At 49.0% G+C, this 20,749-nt stretch overlaps 1 protein-coding gene across 2 annotated transcripts in view; it reads right to left on the bottom strand.

Annotated features, from left to right (window-relative positions):
- SMARCA5 (SWI/SNF related, matrix associated, actin dependent regulator of chromatin, subfamily a, member 5) overlaps positions 1-19,532 on the bottom strand; it is a 32,192-nt gene extending 12,660 nt beyond the window's left edge. For both annotated transcript variants that reach the window (XM_055144703.1, XM_055144702.1), the window contains exons 1-11: positions 19,385-19,532; positions 15,792-15,866; positions 13,269-13,435; positions 10,597-10,697; positions 8,841-8,941; positions 8,016-8,195; positions 6,801-6,956; positions 6,577-6,708; positions 4,510-4,578; positions 2,856-2,965; positions 891-1,117 (exon numbers count right to left, since the gene is read on the bottom strand). In XM_055144703.1, the coding sequence (XP_055000678.1) occupies positions 891-1,117; positions 2,856-2,965; positions 4,510-4,578; positions 6,577-6,708; positions 6,801-6,956; positions 8,016-8,195; positions 8,841-8,941; positions 10,597-10,697; positions 13,269-13,435; positions 15,792-15,866; positions 19,385-19,498 (1,432 nt within the window). In that variant the 5' untranslated portion in view covers positions 19,499-19,532. The remainder of the gene's footprint in view (positions 1-890; positions 1,118-2,855; positions 2,966-4,509; positions 4,579-6,576; positions 6,709-6,800; positions 6,957-8,015; positions 8,196-8,840; positions 8,942-10,596; positions 10,698-13,268; positions 13,436-15,791; positions 15,867-19,384) is intronic.
- Between the last annotated feature and the right edge of the window lie 1,217 nt (positions 19,533-20,749).

A 20,749-nucleotide genomic window follows, 5' to 3' on the forward strand; every position in this document is an offset into this window, starting at 1 on the left:
TCCAACTCGCTGTACAATGCCCTCCGGCAAGCATGAAAACCAAGGGCGATGCTGAAAAATGGTGCTAAGATCATTGTGTCCTGGGAGCTGTGACTGGTCTGCTAGCACCCCGCTGCCCCTCAGATGTGTCTGGTCAGCCGAGACCACTTTCCCTCCACGCTGAGTAAAAGCTTCCTGATACCCGAGCACTCCTGCCAACTTCTTGCCGTGTCTCCGTGGCTACTCGATTCCCTTGATTATTAAACTGCCGGGGAGAGCATCTTAGAAACCAGATTTCTATGCGAAGGTAATAAAAGGGGTGATGGGGCGGTGTGTGGATCAGTTCACTGATAACTTACAATGTCTCCGGTGACCCCGAAAGGAGATTCACCTACTGGTATGAAGACGCCCGTTCTCAGACTACGCAGACAGAGACACTGGAGGTCTTCACACAAGTTACAGAATAACCCTGTGCCCGGGGTCTGTTTCAAACTAAGTAGGGCAGCAGGCTGAGAGTGGATCAAAGTTCTGCAGTAAATCTGCCATCGCTGATACGTCTCCCTGGTAAACTCGCTCTTCATGAATGTACCCTGAATGTACCCTGAATACACCACAGACACACCTGCCTATGAAACATCAGCCTGTCTCCAACGAAACGGTTTTCACCCTACATGAGATACTGGAGTAACTGAAACGCAATGCCACGGACAGCACCCAAAGTGGAGGCGGGGAAAGCCGGCTGCACGAACGTGTCTCCCCGACCCGGGCGGCGCGGGGGTGCAGCTGCCTGACCCACTGATGCTCAGCGACCCACGACTCAAACTGGAGAGTGACGTCAAGGCAGCGTGTCGCTGAGCCAGCGCAGCTGCCCCCGGGCCCGACACGGGTCAGGTGGCGGCGGGAGCAGGTACCTTGCTCTTTCAGCTTCGGGAGCAGCTTGTCCAACACCACCATCTTGCCGCTGTTGGTGACCAGGTGCATGTCCGTCGTGTACGGCGGCCCCGGCTCGGCGCCATCGAAGAGGTACGGATGGTTACAGCACTTGCGCAGCTGCATGAGGATGTTGAGCAGCCTCATCTTGTCCATCTTCCCTGCGGAGTTCAGTATATCTATATCCTTCATCAGTATCCGCGTGTACCTACGGAGGAGGACGCGGCTGAGGGGACTGGACAGACCTCTGTCCCCATCCCCGCCCTGTGTATGCGGGGCTCGCCAGGCGGGACTGCTCTCTGCGCTCGTGCTTTTCGGCCTTAGCCCCACCCGCGTTCAAATGGCCACACGTAGGCCCCAGATTTCCAGGCCCAGAGAGTATAAATTTGTCTCATTGGGATCAATTAAAACAAAGCAAGATGCTACATTTTAACGTAAATAAGCGAAACCTGAACACATAAGGTTCTAAAATAAAACTTGAATCAGCAGCCTTCCCCAAAGGAGGGTGTCCCTTTCCACTGTAGGCAGGACGCCTGTGGTTAAGGATACTAAGATCTAAGGGGGAAAAATCGAGGTAACACAAAGCATGATGAAGAGAATAAAACGAAATCTGTTAAGACTGAAATGCACGTAAGAGAGGGAGGAGATTAGCAAGCAACGATCAGGCTTAGGGCGGGTGGTAAAAGGCCTTGAATTAGACATGACACCTGGACCCTCAAAACAAAAGAACTTAAAACGCACTAGCAGTGTATGCTTCCCAAGCCAACTGTAGGACACGAAATATTATGCAGGCAGAGTTTTTTTGTTTGTTTGTTTTGTTTTTGGGTCACACCTGGCGATGCACAGGGGACCATATGGGATGCTGGGATTTGAACCCGGGTCGGCTGAGATGCAGGCAGAGTTTTACATCACAAGCCCAAACAGATCTCAAGTTCGTCAGTACAACTAAGAGTGTCTGTGTTCCTTCACAGCGGCTATATCCCAGAGCACAGCCCCTGCTTCCCGACCTCTGACACAGACTTATCAGGACTAAGTACAGCACTGGATGCACTGGGATCTGGCCCAAAAAGAATAGAACAAGATGACCATTTCCCTCCTTCAAACACTATTTCTATACTAAGTTTTTTCCTAAAGTCTCTTTACTAATTCATGTCAAGCTTCTGATCTACAAAACACTGTTACCACGTGGAAGGCCAGCACTGACCCTGCTGGGCAAGGCACTGCCTTTCCACAGCCACCCCACACCGCTGCCCGAGGGTGCCTGCCCCCAGCAGTCAGGAACGGTCCTGCAGCACAGCGGAGCTCGGCCCAATGAAAAGCAAAGCACAGAAACAAGCCTACTGAAACCGGAAACAAACCTTTAAAAGATTTTCATCTTCAGTTTGCCCTACTCAGGTGCTGACAATTATCTACCATGTATAATCACCATAATTTCACAAATCAAAATTTTATCCCTCCCCTGTAAAGTAAAATATTGACTCAGAATAGAAAATGAAGATCTCTCCTGACTCTAGGACCCGCCAGGTTCGGGACAGACTAGCACTAATGCCTGGCCCGTATTTACTATGAACAGCGCAGTTGACCAGGGCTCAGGGCTTCGCCGTGCCCCAGGCCCAGCACGGACCTTCTAGCCCAGCTGGCCAATGAGACCTCAGAATGCCCCAAGAGGACACCTGGATTCAACCCACCCTCAGCCCAACCCATCAGAGAAACATCTCCTCAGGAGAGGGCTTGGACAGAGCCCTATGTTTAGACCCCAGGCTTAAAGTCTGGATTCCGTTATCCTGGCTGGGTTACCAAACAATTTCAAGACTTCGAATCAAATCTGTTATGAGCAAGTCCTGTGCTCAGTGACCAGAAACCCGCGCGGACAGAGTGGAATTTGGTTAGAGACACAAGTTACAAAAACCCAAAAGAAAGACAGACAGACATTTCCGCACACGTACCATTCCCTCTGCATCTTACTGAGGCCCACGTAGATCTTCACCTCCTTCTTGGGAGGCAGACTCTTCTCCACATCAGCCTTGATTCGACGGAGGAGGAATGGACGCAAAACCTTTCAAAGAGCAAAACGAAAAGGAGGTGACCTGGTGTGCAATGAAGTCTGGTTCTCAGGACACCAGGACACCAGGACTACCGGATACTCAGTAGTGGATCTGCTGCATGCCGAAAGTAGACAATGGACCAAACTTGATGACCTCTCAGTGTCTGTGTTGTAAGCCATAATGCCCAAAAGTAGAGAGAGAGTATGGGGAATATTGTCTGCCTTAGAGGCGGGGGGGGGGGAAGGGGGGTATACCTGGGATATTGTTGGTGGGGAATATGCACTGGTGGAGGGATGGGTGTTTGATCATTGTGAGATTGTAACCCAAACATGAAAGTCTGTAACTATCTCACAGTAATTCAATAAAATTTTTTAAAAAAATAAAAAAAGTAGTGGATCTGCTACAGTGCCAGGGACCTTTCTTTGAAACTTTCCCCGAATATAGTGCTTATTGTTAGTCAGAGTTCCTGAGCGTAGTAACAGAAGATTCCTGACCTCATTATACGAAACGCGTATTTGGCCTGTCACCTCATAAAATACGAAAAAGCTAACAGCAAGCTTTAACTTTTTGGCATAAAATTGCAGGTTTGAAACCTGTTACTTCCAGGAAGATTGTCTAACACTACTCAAGAAATGCCCGGATGAATCTGACACCTCTTCTCGTCAAAAGTAGACCCCGCTGTAATGCACAAGTCATGACTATACAGTTGGCAATTTCTGTGTGTACTGAAGGAATCGGACGCAGGGCCTCACGTGGCAAAGTGCCCACCGTACCCCGAGCTACACCCCAGACCCACCACACAATACATTCTAACACAGCAGACACACCCATGGAGCCAGAGATAAACCAATACCCCAGAAATCCTTGTACCCTTTCAGGCACAAAGACTACTGGATCACTGCTGGGCTGGAGCAATGCTTCTGGGCATCTGCGCTGCACGTAACTGGCCTGGGTTTGATTGCTGGCAACCCAGATGGTTTCCTGATCCCTGAGTGCAGAGCCCAGAATCAGCCTGACCAAAGGTAGGTGTAGCCCCAAAACCAAAATAAATAAAAACTATTACTTCCAAAAAAAAAAAAACCCACTATTACTTCCTCCCCAAGAGTAAACAATGGTTTTGTCTGTTCCTTTTGACATGCTATTTTTAACTTTACATATATGGAATCATTCAGTATGTACTATTAAAATTTGGTTTCTTTCAACACTTTTGGAGACATAATTCATGTTCTATAAGATAGAGTTTATGTTTATAAATTTCAAAATGCCTTTTAAAAAAAAAGTTTTTTGTTTAAACCTTCCTTTGTTCTGGGGCCACACCTGGCGGTGCTCAGGCCTGACTCCTGGCGGGCTCTGGGGACCATATGGGGTGCCAGGTATCAAACAAGGGTAGGCTGCAAGCAGACATCCTAATGGCTCGCTGTACGAGTGCTCGGGCCCCAATCAAACATCGTAGTTTTTAACCCCCCTATGCTTTTTCGAGAAAAATAATCCGATAATTTAAATCTCTCTCACCTTCCCATTACAAATACGCTTTTAACTCTACCCCAATACTCACCATATGAAGTCTCTCAACCAGCTTTTGATCCCCAAGGCAATTATTTGTATCAAACCAGGAATCAAAGTCCTAGAGTCACAAACAAAATAACATGTTAAGATCAGATACAACCTATTATCAAAATCCCTATTAAGTCAAGTGTAACAAAATTTTTTAGTTTGTTTCATTTTAGTATGAACAAATCACAAAAAAAAAAATCATTTTGTTCAAACCCCCCTTTTCCATAATTACACTGTCAGCAATTAATTTGATAACAAGCAGTTTGAGAATCACTGTACTTTCTAAGGATTTTTCTCAAAATTATAAAGACGATGCTTCAGGGTGCAAATAGGTGGACAGTAAACATTACAGAAATATTTAGAAACTTAAGTCTTAAAAACACCCTTTTTGGGGCTGGAGCACAGCGGGTAGGGCGTTTGCCTTGCACATGGCAGACCCGGGTTCAATTCCCAGCATCCCATATGGTCCCCTGAGCACTGCCAGGAGTTAATTCCTGAGTGCAGAGCCAGGAGTGAGCCCTGTGCATCGCCAGGTGTGACCCAAAAAGAAGAAAAAAAAAAAACCCTCTTCTTCCATTTCATAAACATTGAGAAATTCTAATCACCTTAGTTTACCCTCTAAGAGCACTGGATTACTCAGGCACAAAGGTGCCAGCAGTCAGTCTGACCCAACTCAGTGAGTCGTCTCCCCTGCATCTCAGAGCACCCGAGGAGAGGAGCTGAACAAAGGCAAGCTCCATCCCCACGTCTCAGGGGTTACTGTTGGATACTTGCTCTTACTACCATTGTTGTTAATATGTGAAAGTATATTCCTACAATTCTTAACTAAGTTTTTTTCAAACAAAAAGTGAAATTTAAAAAAAAGCAGAACTAAATCAGCGTTCTGTAACTGTCTTTTGAAAAAGGAAAGACATTTTCCTGTAAGCTGATCCTTTAAAACCAGCCTATCTCAGAACTTTTTTATTTGCACAACCGTAGTGACCCCAGGTATATCCCAGTTGCTCAGACACACATTCCTGCCACGCCCGCGAGGGCGAGAAACAGACGGGCCCGGCAGAGGAGCGGCTGCTGCCAGCCCAGGCAGGCTCAGGGCACCCGCAGGACAACACTCCGAGTCGCTGGCGGGACACACTGGAAGTTACTAACTCAGAAATTTAGCCACTGCGAGTAAACCAGAGTCAGAGATCTGCGGCCTGTTATCAGCTGGAGGACCAACGAGAATGAGGCGCAGAGAGAGCAACCAGGCCTGGGGGTGGGCCCAGAGCCTGTCCCTTGCCAGGCCCTGGGTGTGACTCCCGCACTGCAGAACAATGAAGGCACCTGCTTGGTGCTCGCTGCTCCCACCCCTCCCCTCCCCCCCTCTGATTCCCAGCACTACACGCCCCGCCCCCAGCAAGGATGGCTGCAGCCCCAGAGGCCCCCAAGCCCCACGGGCGTGGCCTGGTCGCCCTCAGGACCACAGGGCCAGGCACCCTCTGCAGCCACGGCAGCCTGAGAGCCGCCGGGGAAGTCGCCCACGCCCCTCCCCAAGCAGAGAAACCAACTCAAGGCCGTCCTCAGGAGAGGCTGTCTCTGTCTGGGGCCACATCCAGCAGAGCCCAGCACTTACTCCTGGCTCAGTGCTCGGGAGACCGTATGTGATTTCGGCCTGGTGCTAGGCCAATGCCATACTACCTGCTGTAGCATCAGCCAGGCAGGGGAGAGCCATCTCTGGGGTGAAACAGGCAGAATGAAGGACACAACCCCACAAAAATCCTGCACAGCACTCAGAAACAAAAGCAGTCCAGCAAAAGCGACCACAACTACAAAATACAAATCTATGATAATCCAGAAACTGAAGAATTCTAATTCTGAAGTAGAGGTACAAAAGTCATTTCTCAGGACACACTTCATAGGTCACACCGGGCTAATACGATAAAAGGATGAAAAACGATCATATCATGTACATTTTTTGTAATTAGTACAGTGATCTACTATTACATTACTGCATTATTTTTATTACTAACAGTTACGTTGTTTAACAAAAAGTTACTTCTGGTCCAACCAGAATTCAACTGGAAATACTTACATCAGCTGAATTAAAGACATCTGGCAACAAAAAATTAAGAAGGGACCAGAGCTCATGCAAGTTGTTCTGTAGAGGAGTTCCAGTTAGTAACAATCGGTTTGTAGTCTTGAATTCCCTCACTATTTCTGACAACTGAAAGAACAAACTTATCATTAGTGTATTCTGCAAAGGCATCAAATCCTAAATAAAGGCACGGTGGTGTTCACAGCCAAGCATCACATTACCTTAGATTTTTCATTTTTGATCCTGTGAGCTTCATCTATAACCAAGTACCTCCAATTAAATTTTTTGAACACAGACTTCTCTTTAATAAGCATTTCATATGACGTCACACACACATCCCATTCTCCTGGTAATAAAACATCTCTGACAAAAGCTGCCTGTAAGACAGTAGAAAAAAAGATATCACATAGTAATCAACTATACATTAATTTATAGACATATGAGAAAATGAGATTAGAAATCGCTATATTATGCACATATCTAGAACCAGCTTTCCTACCACTAAAGTAATTCACTTCATTGATAGGTGAAGTATCAGAATCATTTAGAAAAAAATTACATACAAAATTCAGCAAATCTTAACTCTTAAATGTCGATTTCTTCATTTCCACTAGGTCCTAACATTCTTAAGAGACAGGGTTATGGAGAGCAGTTACTAATACAAAGATAAAAACATGAAGGATAGTTCCACAATAAAACTTTTTTTCTTTCTTCTCCATGTATATAGATGTAGGAAGACAGTGAGTGCTATTATTCTTCTCATTTTAGATAAGGAAACTAAAACCTTATACACCCAAAATATAAAAGGCAAGTAAAAACACCCAAACTTTCTATGAAGATCACCCAGAATCATCAGCCAAATGAGGAAAAACAACACAATGTGTAATATTTCAAGATGGCATCAATTTTTCTCATCTATTTTGTATCTTAGTATCATTATTTTTTCCCTCATAAAGGATGTCAGTTGATCGACATTTTATTCCAATAACTCCCACACACTCCCGAAATTCCTCTGACTCAAGTCCATCTTTAGAAACCTGCGCCCTCCTACCACAACATCCATCAGTCTCCCAATCTGCCTCCCCAAAGCCCCCACCTCACACACTCGAAACCTGTATATTTTTCCTTGCAGTGACAGGGTCTCACGCATGCAGGGCAAACGCTCCACCTCTGGGCTATATCCCAGACCCACTCCAAACTCGGAACGAGAAAACAACTCCAGGATGAGGACACACTCTGATTTTTACGACCAGACCCCAGAGCTGGAAAAAGCAAGCTATGAAACGATCACCTCCTTTATGATTCTAAACCACCGCGATATTACAAATCCACAAGCTCCCCTTCCTCTCTTATCCCTTCTCTTCAAGGCGTCCAGCTCCCACAGTCTACGGACATCTTTAGGTAGAACAAACGGAAGTGGAGTACAGGGAACTTACCCGCTGCTCCTTATCGCCGATCAAGCAGACCGATCTCAGAGTGGGCACCCATCTCTTGAACTCACTCATCCAGTTGTGTAAGGTGGACTTGGGAACCAAGACCATGTGAGGCCCGGGAATGTTTCTATAGTGTTTCATGTACCCAAGGAGAGAGATTGTTTGGAGAGTCTTTCCCAGGCCCTGCAAGTTTTCAGAGAAATCACAAAGTAGTAACAATGGCAGACTTACTTATATCCCCAACAGATACAAAAACATCAAAAGGAATGTTGCATGTTGCATGTGCCGGCCCTGTTCTGCATCACCCCAGTCTTCAGAGCACCATCATTAGCAGCCCCGAGTGCGCCCCTGTGTGAGCGGGAGCACCCCAACCCCCCAGCACCCTCGCAACGCAACCTGCATGTTCTGATTCCAGACCTTCCAAGCACGATAACTACAAGGAGACATTCCAAACTGAGAGAAAACGATTCAAATTAAACCTAGAATATCTGAAGACAAACAATGACCCCCAACTTGTGCTCCAGAGAAGCGGGGAGATCAGGCCAAATCATTGTTAACCACAGAAATCAACAATCAAAAGCACGCTTCTCAAAATGTGCTATATTTTTAAGTTTACAACACTTCTTAGATAATAACACTGCAAAACTGAAGCCAGCTCAAGATCGCAGAGCTGCTCGTGCCAGTCTGACAGATGACTCATTTGCAAACACTTCGAAATTGTGATCAACAGAAACTGTTATGTTGCCTAAACTTGTACAAATTAAATGATATATTTTGCACTCTTAAGGAAAAAAAAAAAGGCCTTCTAAAAACCTACAAACAACGTACCATTTCATCTGCAAGGATGCCATTGATGCCGTTCTCATACAAAGAAATGAGCCAGTTCAGTCCTCGGACCTGGTAATCTCTCAATTTGCCCCACTTTACATCTAAACACAAGAAGAAACACACACTTTAAAGACAAGAAATACCATCAGCCAGACCCTGCCACCCGGTCACGCAGGAGTCGGAAGGTCAGTCTCTTGCCCCCCACCACAGGAAACCCACGGGCTCCGCTCACTCACGCACCACCCAAGCTACGAGTGGGAACGCCGACACAGAGGAGCCCCCCGGTGCGCACCCAGCACGCCCTCATCCTCACTCAGCTCTGTCTCACCCCCCAAAAGCTCTAGCGGGGCATTCCACGCCTTCCTCAAACGGGACTGTAGTATATCTAACCAGGTACTTCCCGGTCCGAAATGAGCCACCTTTTCTGGAGACTCTGATTTCCTCCTAAGCAAAGGGAAGTGGGGATTGAGGAGCTTCCTTTTACCCTTCCCAAGTTACTCTGTGAGTACTTTTTACAAAGAAAGATAACTCTCTCTCGGGCTTACTACAGATTTCAGAGCCAGAATTCACAACCAGTATTTTGCTGCAGTTTGTAGAAACATGGGTATGTCCTGCCAATCACTTCTAAAGGATGAAAAGCTAACCAAGTTTTCTTAGTCCTTGTGCAATAAATACATCTAGTTGTGGCTTCAAGCTTCATTAAATAACTAGATATCCTATAGCCCTCTCAAACATTTCTGAAGGTCTATACTTTTAAATATATTGCTGACAAGTCTTGCCTGAAGCTCAGTTTGTTGAAATTTCAAGGTTACAGTAATTAACAAATCTGAATAGTATGTCCTGCATCATTTTTTTTTCTTTTGATCGCCACTAATACAGTCACACTAGTATCAAATGAGGTAAGAGAAAGAGGTCCTGAAAACAGTAAAGAGAAAGAGGTTTTGGAAAAAACTCTAGGCTTCAATCAAGTTTTTCTAATGCCACCAAGCAATCTCGTTTACATTTAGGTGAAATATAATCTGGACTGTTTTCTTCTGGAAAACGCTAAAATTAAGCAAGGCAAACGATTCAACGAACAGAAGTGCAGGTGCTGAGTAACATCAGTTTCCTGGGCAGGCAGCGGTAGTACAGTGGGGAGGGCATCTGCCTGAGGGATGTCCCGCCTCCCCCAGCCCCCCGAGCACCGCATTTCCTGAGTGTAGAGACAGGAATAACCCAGAGCATTGCTGAGTGTCGCCCAAAGTAACACCAAAAAAGCACTAGTTTTCTGAGACAAGGCGAAAATCATCCCCCGTTTACCATTTACACAGTGGGCATCAAGCAATGATTATGGAGCACCGTGCTCACAAGGCCATTCCTATTAATAAAAATGTGGCCCCTGGAGTTCCCAAAGGGGACGAAGAATTCCCGTTGCTGATGAGCGTCTGTGCCAGTGCGTGTTTCAACCAAGGCCTCCTTCCAAGCCTGTCTCCAGCCAGGCCCCGTCCTACAGGTAGGATCCCCGTTTATGCGACTTTCACCCGCAGCCCCTCAATAAACCAAGGCCCAGTCTCTCAGCATTTCTCACATGGCACAGGGTCCCCTGAGCTCCACCAGGAGTGACCTCGGAGTGGGCTCTGAGCACAGAGCCAGGAGTAAGTCCTGAGCACCGCCAACTGTGATTCCCTCCCCTCCAAGAGAAATGCTGGTCTTATACAAATCAAAGAAGGATGTCTCAAAAGGGCAAAGACTAAGTAATCAAACATGTATGGCATACATGACGGGGAATCTTCGAACCGAGTGCAGACGTTGGTTGCTTTGGAGCTCTCTGTCAGCAGCTCTTCGTCCTCCTCCTGCTCTGTTCGACGGTGTCGGTAGCTTTAAGGTTTAAGGTGAAAACCACTGATTAGTCTGGGCTTTAGCCACCGGCGCTTATTTAACCTAACAGTCGCCAAGCTAGACTCCACAATAATCTTTTTTTTCTCCTTTTTGCTTTTTGGGTCACACCTGGCGATGCACAGGGGTTACTCCTGGCTCACGCACTCAGGAGTAACTCCTGGAGGTGCTCAGAGGACCATATGGGATGCTGGGAATCGAACCCGGGTCAGCCGCGTGCAAGGCAAATGCCCTACCCGCTGTGCTATCGCTCCAGCCCCTCCACAATAATCTTTTCACAACTAAATTAAACTTAAAAAACAGAACAGTTGAGGGGCTGTTTCCCATATAGCATCCCATATGGTCCCTCGAGCACCGCCAAGAGTAATTCCTGAGTGCAGAGCCAGGAGTAACCCCTGAGCATGTGACCCAAAAAGAAAAGAAAAAGGAACAGTTGAAACTGACAGGTTTTGTTTCCAACTATGAAGAAGTATTACAAACAATGTTGCATAATGTTGCATCTTAGGTTAACCAGAACCTAGCGTGACTTTGATCATCTCAAGGAAAATAGCCAGAAAAATCTCACAATTTGTATCTGACAGTTACTTTACTTCTGCCAGGACTGGGAGATGGTTAATGGGCAAGCGCAGGCTTTGCACACAGGAAGCCGGACTGGAGCCCCAGCAGCCGGGAACCAGCAAGTGCAGCACTCCTTCCCCCACACCTCCACACGCAGAACGGATTCTGCCAGGAAAGTCTGAAAAATCTGAGTGTGGTTCTGGGTTCTGCGGGCACACCCCGAAATGCCCAGTCAACTATGTAGCACCAAGGGCTGACTCTGCAACTGGGGCTCCCACATGCACATCCTCCAGCCCGCTGAGCTAACTTCCTGGCCCGGGAAAGCGTCTTTGTACAACTACAGGTTTCACCGAAGGCTGCAAAATAGACAGAAGACACTGAAACGGGCAAGCAAAGACTCTTCTCCAGAAACTCAGCAGCATGAATCAGGTTCTTAGAATTCAAGTGCCCAGGTGCGAGCGTACAAGGCAGTCCTGATCCCCGGCACCACAGAAGACCCTCCAAGCCCCACAGGGAGTGATCTATGGGCACAGAGCCAGGAGTGAGTCCTGAGCACCCCTGGTTTTGGCCCTCAAAAGCCAAAATTAATAACCTCGAGATTGAAACAATTTAAATTAATCTGAAAGCCAAGCTATCTCTGATGTAGCATTATAAGTATTAAAACAATAGCACTTCGGCACAAGCAATGGAGATAAAGAGTAAGTAAAATACCATATAAGTATGTATTTGCTTTCATATGATAATCCGTTTTGGGGGAGGAGAGGGGCATAGCCCTCACCCAGCAATGCCAGATTACTCCTGGTTCTGCACTCGTGAATCACTCCTGGCTCGGGGGGACCATACAGGGTGCTGAGGATAGAACCTGGGTGGGCCCATGCAAGGAAAACGCCTGACCCACTTGTCCTATCTCTCCAGCTCCCGTAGGACAATCGATCCCTTTGAGACTAAGCTCATAATCCTAGTTTAGGAAACTATGTGGTAAAAATTTCCATTCTGATGCCTAAAACACCACTACTAACCGTGCTGTCACTCATAGTAACCAAACAAAAACTGGAAAAAGTCTAACATTCTAAAGTTTGCCACTTTATTTTTATTACTCATCACATTTCACTTTTCATTTTAAGGATTTACATGTAACTTTCAGGGAGTCTAGACTGCAGTAAATCTACTCTAAATAAACATCTTATTCTAACCAACAATATTTCTAAAATATAACTTGCAAATAACATGTAAGATCTGCTGTTTTACATATTCTGAACATATAAAAGTGGTAAGCAACTTACCACTTCATTTTACAAGAAAAGAACTACATATATAGTAACAGTATTAGTAAAGTGCTACAGCATGAATTACTGTATCATTCCATGCAACAGCTGAAACTTCAGACAAGTCTATGCATGACTATGTGGTTTGTGAGATTACTAGCACATTTCCCCTGGAACTAATATCAACTCACCCTCAAATGGTTTTTGCAACTAAACTATGTAACTATGTTAAATATAACACAACAAAAAGTAGTTATGATATAAACTATATATCCAACTATGAAGAAAGGAATATGCAGATCTTCATTTACACTGGCTACATCCTGCCAACCAGTGCTAAACAAACAGCATTAAATAATTTTTAATGAAGAAATCTGATGCTTCTAGTCAAAACTGTCAAAAATAAATTTGGACTCGATCCTGGTGCCACATATGGCCTCTAAGGACTGCCAAGAGATGGATCACGGAAAGCCAAGCCAAGAGTAAGCCCTGAATGCGGCCAGGTGTGGAACCCCCACCCCCCCCCAGAAAAAAAAACCTCAAAAAATAAATGTTCTTTTTCCCCAGCATCGAGCATGGTCTCCTAAGAATCATCAGTGTGGCCAGGCCCTAGCACTGGCCCACTGTCCACCCAGAATCACGAGGCATGGCCCCGGGGACTCCAGAGTCCTGCCTTCGAGACCCAAAATATGCGAACAAGTTTGATTATGAAGGATAAACTATCACGCACTCGCCCACTGATAACAAGTTCTGCTTCTCGTCCTTTTTGACCCGTGGACGCCCTGGCTTCATCTTCAAAGGGGAGGTTGGAGTCTTCTGAGCAGCAGGCTGGATAAAATGTGCAAACAGTTCTGTCTGCTTTAATAAATATTCAAATCTATTTGCTCGGTCAGTTTGCTGCAAAAAAATAAAAACCATTATTAGTAAACTAACACATCTTTTTTTTTTTTTTTTTTAATTAGAGAATCACCGTGAGGGTACAGTTACAGATTTATACACTTTTGTGCTTATACTTCCCTCATACAAAGTTTGGGAACCCATCCCTTCACCAGTGCCCATTCTCCACCACCCGTAAACCCAGTGTCCCTCCCACCCTCCCCAATCCCATCTCCCCCCCACCCCACCCTGCCACTGTGGCAAGGCATTCCCTTCTGTTTTCTCTCTCTAATTAGCTGTTGTGGTTTGCAATAAAGGTGTTGAGTGGCCGCTGTGCTCAGTCTCTAGTCCTCATTCAGCCCGCAACTCCCTTCCCCCACATGGCCTTCAACTACAATGTAGTTGGTGATCGCTTCTCTGAGTTGACCTTTCCCCGGAACGTGAGGCCAGCCTCGAAGCCATGGAGTCAACCTCCTGGTACTTATTTCTACAGTTCTTGGGTGTTTAAACTAACACATCTTTAGTTCAACATGCCCTCCCCCTACACGGTAACTCTGCAATAAAACTGACACACGCAAGGAGAGAATGGGCTCGGCAAGAACGAGGTCAAGCGCGAGCAGCCAGAGGCAAAGACGTGTATGTAAGGGAGACGCTTGTCTGTTCTGCTTCCTGGCCACACCCAGCAGCACTTACTAGGGTTTACTTCTGACAGGGCTCAAAGGACTATAGGGGATGCCAGGGTGGCCAACTGCAAGGTAAGTGCCCTCCCTACTGTACTAAGGCTCCAGCCCGAAATGAATTTTGACCAATCACAGGGAACAGAGGCGAAGGGACAAGAGAACACATGGAACTGGCGGCGAAATGACCGCATGCACATGCCAATCTCACTGAACGACAAACTTAGAACTGCTATCCGTGGGGTCCAGCCACCAGCACAGCAGGTAAGGACGGGGTCAGCCAAAGTACAGCAGGTCAGGGGGCAGGCCCTGCAGGCAGCCTAAGGAGGCTGCTCCAATGATCCCTGGTACTGTACACAGTCCCCACTGAACCTGCCAGGAATGATCCCGAGCACAGAGTTAGGAGTAAGCCCTGAGCACCACAGGGTACGGAGCCCCCCTGCGCCCCCACAAATAACCCCTGCTCTGTGGAAATTATGATACTCAACGTTGAGTCGATCCTCCCGCCAATCAAATAAAAAATGAAAGACACTGTGTGATGTAAGTGAACTGAGGGGGCAGTAGGGGGCTGCAACGACTGTCCACCAAGCTGTGCCTACCTTAAAAAGTTCTCAGTCTTTAAAAATTACCAATGAAATTCATGAAATAGTCATGAATATGACGCCATCCTTAACACAACTTTCCACACCTAACAGCTACTTCTTTGATGGTTCCCATTTCCAATCACACCAAAATGACGGGAAAACCTTCAAAAAAAAAACTCCACAACCCTAAAGCTTTTAGATACTGTCTTTTAGACACAGCAGTAGTTTGATTACAAAGAAGAAAACTAAGAGAACACGAAGAACTCTATAAATAGAAAAACCGGTTACTCAGAATCTCTGCCTAGAAATGTTTAAAATGTCAGTTTTAGAATGAATCACTTCTCAGGCTTTTGGCTAAGGTTACATGTAGAATGAATTGCAAAAGACAGTTGCACCAGCCAACACCAGAGGTGTCCAAGAGTCTCTGTGAAGGGCATCAACATCAACGCTGAAGACCCAGTGCCCGCCAGAGGCTGCCCAGCCGCCCCCACGCTGCACACTCCACATGCCAGCGGGTCTCGGCAACAGCAGCCCAGGCAGAGACCCGAGCTCACTGCCTCCCCCCTCCACCCCCCCCCCCCCCCCGCCCAACAGCAAGGGTCCAGGGACCAGCGGTTGCAAGCCGCTATCGATGAGAAGCCGCAGCTGCTCAGTCCTTACGATTACAGACCGCTGGAAATATTGAACATGACACACATTACACATTCTGTACTACAGGATGACCTTTTATAATAACCCGGGTCAGTCGGGCATCTGCGCCCCATTATAAAACGTAAACACCGGGGCTGGAGCAATAGCACAGTGGGTAGGGCGTTTGCCTTGCATGCAGCCGACCTGGGTTCGATTCCCAGCATCCCATATGGTCCCCTGAGCACCGCCAGGGGTAATTCCTGAGTGCAGAGCCAGGAGTAACCCCTGTGCATCGCCGGGTGTGATCAAAAAAAAAATAAAAAAAATAAAAATAAAACGTAACCACCAAGGTCTGGCACACTCAGTAAGTCAAAGGGCTCGGGATGGCTCAGCATTACCATATCCCTTGTGTGCTCCTGGGTACAACCCTCAGTGCTGCAGATAAACTTAAAAAAGTTAAAGACTCTTCATATCCACAGAACGTACCATTTTTTCTTCATAGGTAGGATCAGGTTCTTGGATCTCTTTTTGTTTTCCGGGAGATGCATCATCAAATGCATCCTAGTAAGAGAGGGGGAAATCATGGGATTACTTTTCAGAAATCATCAATATACCACGATTAGGCAGATTTCTCCTCAAAGCACATTCTAAATAACATACCACTGTCCCGAGCCTCCTCAGAGGTATTATCTAACCTGATGCAAAACTCAGATCTATCATGTCCAAACACCAAAGATGCCTAGGAGCAACAGATCGTCTTCTAGGGCACATGCCTTGCATGCGGCAGACCGGGGCTCAATTCCCAGCACCCCACATGATCACTGAGCAGAGCCAGAAGAAAGGCCTGAGTACTACCCAGTGAGGGGGGGAAAAAAAGCCAAAAAACCTAAACACAAGCTGCAAGCTGAATTCCAGGATTTTCACACAGGATGATGTCTACAGCATGGCACAACAACAAAAATAACCAAAGACCAAACACCAGCGGCAAGCCGACTTCATTTAAAACTTTAACACAGGATTATGTCTACAGCAGGTAGGACAAAATTATATTCGATTTTGGTTTCCTTTCCTGTCAAAACAGAAAATGGGGGGACAAGTTTTCTTTTCATCACCAGATCACAGTACCTGCTAGGCTACCATACAAAGGACACCTAGAGCAGCATTTCAGTCATACATGAACTTCACCTTCTGGAAAATTCCCCAAAATTTGTCATGCAAATAAAACAAGTGATTTCTAACGATAATCTGATCCCTAACTCGATAACAGATGCGCCATTCTTCAAAATGTATTCATCCAGAATTAAAAATGCACCAGAACAGGATTGGACAGAGCACGGAGCCTAGGGCACACGGACCACCGAGCTAGAAGGGACCGCAGCACCCCACTGCCGCCAGCACCACCAAGTGTAACCCCAAAACAACAAAAATCAGCAGTAGCTGCTGTACTGTGAAGCCCCAGTCATGCCTTAGAGACACAGGAGCCAGGGAGGAGGGAGCCGGAGCAAAGGGCTCCGGTACACGCTTCACAGAGCTCCAGCAGCCCCACAGCACTTCCAGGTGTGATGGGGTGGAATACAGGAACATTTAGTAAAATTGTACTTTCCGTTAATGTACAATCTATGCTTGGCAGTCCATGTAATAAAGCAATCGGGCCAGAGAAACAGCTGGAGTGACCGCAGGAGGCCCAGGTTTGATCCTTGCTCACCACCAGGGCGACCCGAGTACTGAGCCCAGAGAAGCCCTGGGCTGGGGCAGGGGAAGGGTAGGAGCTCGAGATGGGGAGAAGGGAGGAGAGGAGGAAAGAAAGCAATACAGTGATAACTGATTAAAACCCAGGGAGTGGGAATAAAAGGCGTCTGAATGAAATAAACTCGAGTTTAATTCCACTGCTAAACTTTAAGAAATGTGTAACCCTGTAGAAACAAGTGTCTTCATAAGTAAAAACAAAATCATCTAGCGTACTTCACGGGGCTCAGAAACAGTCATATACTACTGACACACAATAATGCCCAGCAAACTAAGTTACCAGCATACAGTGTGCTTAGTGCCTAGTGAAATGGAGATCAAGGGAGACAGGCCCAAAATATAACAAACAAGATAGTTCCTTTATTAGTATTTGAGGGGTTAGATTATAGAAGGCTTTAATTTCTGGAAGGTCAGCTTTGTCAGAGAAAAAAAATGTCGTATAGTGCATTATTTTCTGATTTTGCAAAATCTTATTTTAAATTATATTTTCAAACAAGAAACTCAAGTTACTTTAAAACATTAGCTTCAACTCATGATAAACTTTAATGACTTCTGAATTCAGTTAAGAAAAGAAAGTTTGATGGTTTATTTTAAAATACTACTCCCCCACTACACCCGCCCTCCTCCCCAAACACAATATAACTGTAGAGAGTAAAAAATAAAGTAAAACTAGCCATCGAAAAGGTGACTGATAACTGGTAAAAATAAGTGCTATCCCCACACACCTAGAAGTAAAAAATAATGAAGTCACTCCTTAAAAAAATAAAACTTCCAGACACCTTTTTTTGGTGAAGAATATTCCCAGGCAAGACGTATGGGAGAAAAGTTCACGTCATGGTCCAGTTCTAATACTAATTCTACTTAGATAACTACCAGACTAAGATTCGTCATCTGGTAAAGCTCTCGTTATCTCACCAATATTAACGCCTCCACTTTAACTTGCAAACAGCAACTGAAAACCATTTCGTTTGGACCTCGAGTCACTACTCTGCACCACTTGGGTTGTTCCTGAGAATGACAGGCCCGTCTGCAGTGCCGGAAGCAGCTCTCCCCTTCCAGGGGAGGGAACTGCTCTCAGTTTAAATCCAAGTTTAAATGCAAAAGAACCTCCCCAAGCCTCACGGGCAACAGCTCACCCTGGACCAGCCTACCGCAACCCGCAGAAAACTTCAGCCGCCCCGTGTTCCTGAGCCCTGCTCGCCCATCACTACACGTTCTTTCCAAGACTGGCAGCAACTCCTAGCGCCCCCCACCACTCAGACAGAGCCTCCGCGGCCCGAGCTCCAATCAACTACTTGCCGGGTGCTTAGAACTGCACTGCTAGTTCCCAAGGCGAGTTCGGGGCGCCTCCGTGCTACCTCTCCGCGCCTTGCAGCTGGGCACGGGGGAAAAAAAAAATCCCAGCGACTTTCGGGCCATTATCTCCAAAGAGACCGCAAGCCAAGAATAAAATCTGGAAGGAGCAAACCATCACTCTGTTCCCAGACACTGCCTAGCCCTGGAGCCCACCCAGGAGACCCGCCTGGCAGGTCCCCCAGTCTCTCCACCCGCGCCGGCCTGTCACCAGCCCCCTGGCCCAGCCAGCCCTGTCCAGGAAAGGGCAGGTTCAGCGGAGAGCACGCGGGAGGGGGGCATTTCCCAAGAGAAAACCCAGACCCTGCAAGAGAGGATCCGCTGGGCCGAACCAACCAGCCGGGGCCGACTCATCCGCTCGGTCCTGCGCTCGCCCGTGCATGCATGCATTCACGCATGCACGCATGCATGCATGCACCCACCCCGCCCCCAAACAATGCTACAGGGAAAGGGGGGGGACCCAGACAGCTGCAGCTTCCCTCCCGGTGGAGCAGCGCCTGGGAGGAGCCGCGGCTCGGTTCCCGGGAGCAGCTGCGCCCCGCTTATCCCCACTGCGCACTCGGGCCTCCAGCTCTCGCCATTGTCTCTGCCGGGCCCAGATAGCGCCCGCGCGGGCCCGGAGAGCCGGGCAGGGGCGGCCGCGACCCCCGAGGCGCGCTCTCAAATGCCTCCCCCTCCCCTCTTAAAGGGCAACCACCTGCCTCCAGCCCTCCCCGGCCCCCAGGCCCGGGCCGGCGGGGAGACCTCCCTGCCGACACGCACGAGGGCTCCGGGAGGCGCCCGGCGGCGGACGGGCCCCTCTCCGCCCCGTTCCGCTTTCCCCCCGCGGCCGGCCGGGCCCCGGTAATCAGGGCCATGTGTTTCGTAAGAGCGCCCCGGAGGGCCTGGCAGGACTCGCGGGGCCGGGCGTTCCAAACGGCCCCCGCGCCCGCCCGCCCGCCGGCCCGGCCGCGCGCCCCGCGCCCCCCGCCGCGCCTCACCTCCAGCTCCGGGTCCGCCGCGGCCGCGCCGCCCTCGGGGCCGCCTTTGTTGCTGCCGGGCGGCGCGCTCTCGGCGGGCGCGGGCGGCGGCGGCGGCTCCACCGCGCTCGACATGCTGCTCGGGCCGCGGCGCGCGCGCGGCGGCCGGGGCCGCGGGGGGAGGGGGCTCGGTCCGCGCCGCGCCGGAGCCGGGCCCGGCCGCCCTCGCCGCCGAGCGCCTCCCGGGGCCGAGCGGCGCCGAGCTCACGGCGGGAAGCGCGGCGCCGCGCGGGGGCGGGGCCTGCGGGGGCGGCGCGGGTCCGGGCGGGCGGCCCGAGTCCGCGGGCGGGGGCTCGAGGGGCGCCGGGAGCGCGGCGGGCAGCGAGGCGGGGAAGGGGCGCCGCGGCCGGCCCTCGGCTCTCCGGGACGCAGCGGCTCCCTCGCCAGCATCCAGGACAACTCCGTACGCCACCGACGCCCAACCCTCGCGAGACTGGGGGCCGGCCAATGGCCCTGGGCGCCCGGTGCGCGTGCGCCGCCCTGGCCACGCCCCCTCCACCGCGCGCCCCCCCTCCCCTTTCCCCCGGGCGCGCTCCGGCGCCCCGCGGGCGGGCGGGGCCTGACTGGTGACGTCACCCGTGCGTCGGCTCCCAGGCGTGACGTGCGAGCGCGCGCTCACGCGCCTGCCCCGGGGCCCGCTGCGCCTCTAGCACTTCCGGAGAGCGCTTCCGGGTCCCGCGGCGCCGCATCCCCGAGCGTGGCGTCCCCGCGCGGCCGGGGCTCCGGCCACGTCTCCGTTTGCGCGGCGCCCGCGGTGCTGCTTCGTGTTTGGGTGGTGGCGGTGGCGGTTGTTGCTGAGCAGAAGCGTCGCTGGGTGGGGGGGTGTTGTGGGCTTGCGCACGTTGGCTGCGGCCTTCAAGTCCAAGTGCCCTGCACTCCCCCGGGGCACAGGTAGGGGGCGTTTGCGCTTGGTGTCTCAGCTTCACGGAATTGGGTTTGTGCGCTCTGCCATCCTAGTGAAGACGAGGGATCAATCAAAGCACAGGAAGAGAAACTCTGGATTCTCGCTCTCTCTCTCTTCCCCCCCCCCCCAGCCTCGTAATAATAATACACGTTTACAAACGTCCCCAGAAGTGTTCACGGGACCGGGGATGTGGCTCAACAATCAAGTGCTTGCCTTGGATGCTTAAGACGTACCTTCAATCCCTGGCACTGCAAAAAAAAAAAAAAATCTCAAAAGAAGGGATTTTCTAAAAACTAAAAGAAAAAATGGTCATAAAGCAGTTTAAGGAACGTAAGTACTAATCCGTGGTAATACTCTAATACTTTGAACAGCACCTGGACTTCACGGCTCCAGGGGTTATTGCTCCTTGCTACTCCCCGCTA

Source organism: Sorex araneus, chromosome 7 (assembly GCF_027595985.1).
Source record: "Sorex araneus isolate mSorAra2 chromosome 7, mSorAra2.pri, whole genome shotgun sequence".
Classification (NCBI taxonomy): domain Eukaryota; kingdom Metazoa; phylum Chordata; class Mammalia; order Eulipotyphla; family Soricidae; genus Sorex; species Sorex araneus.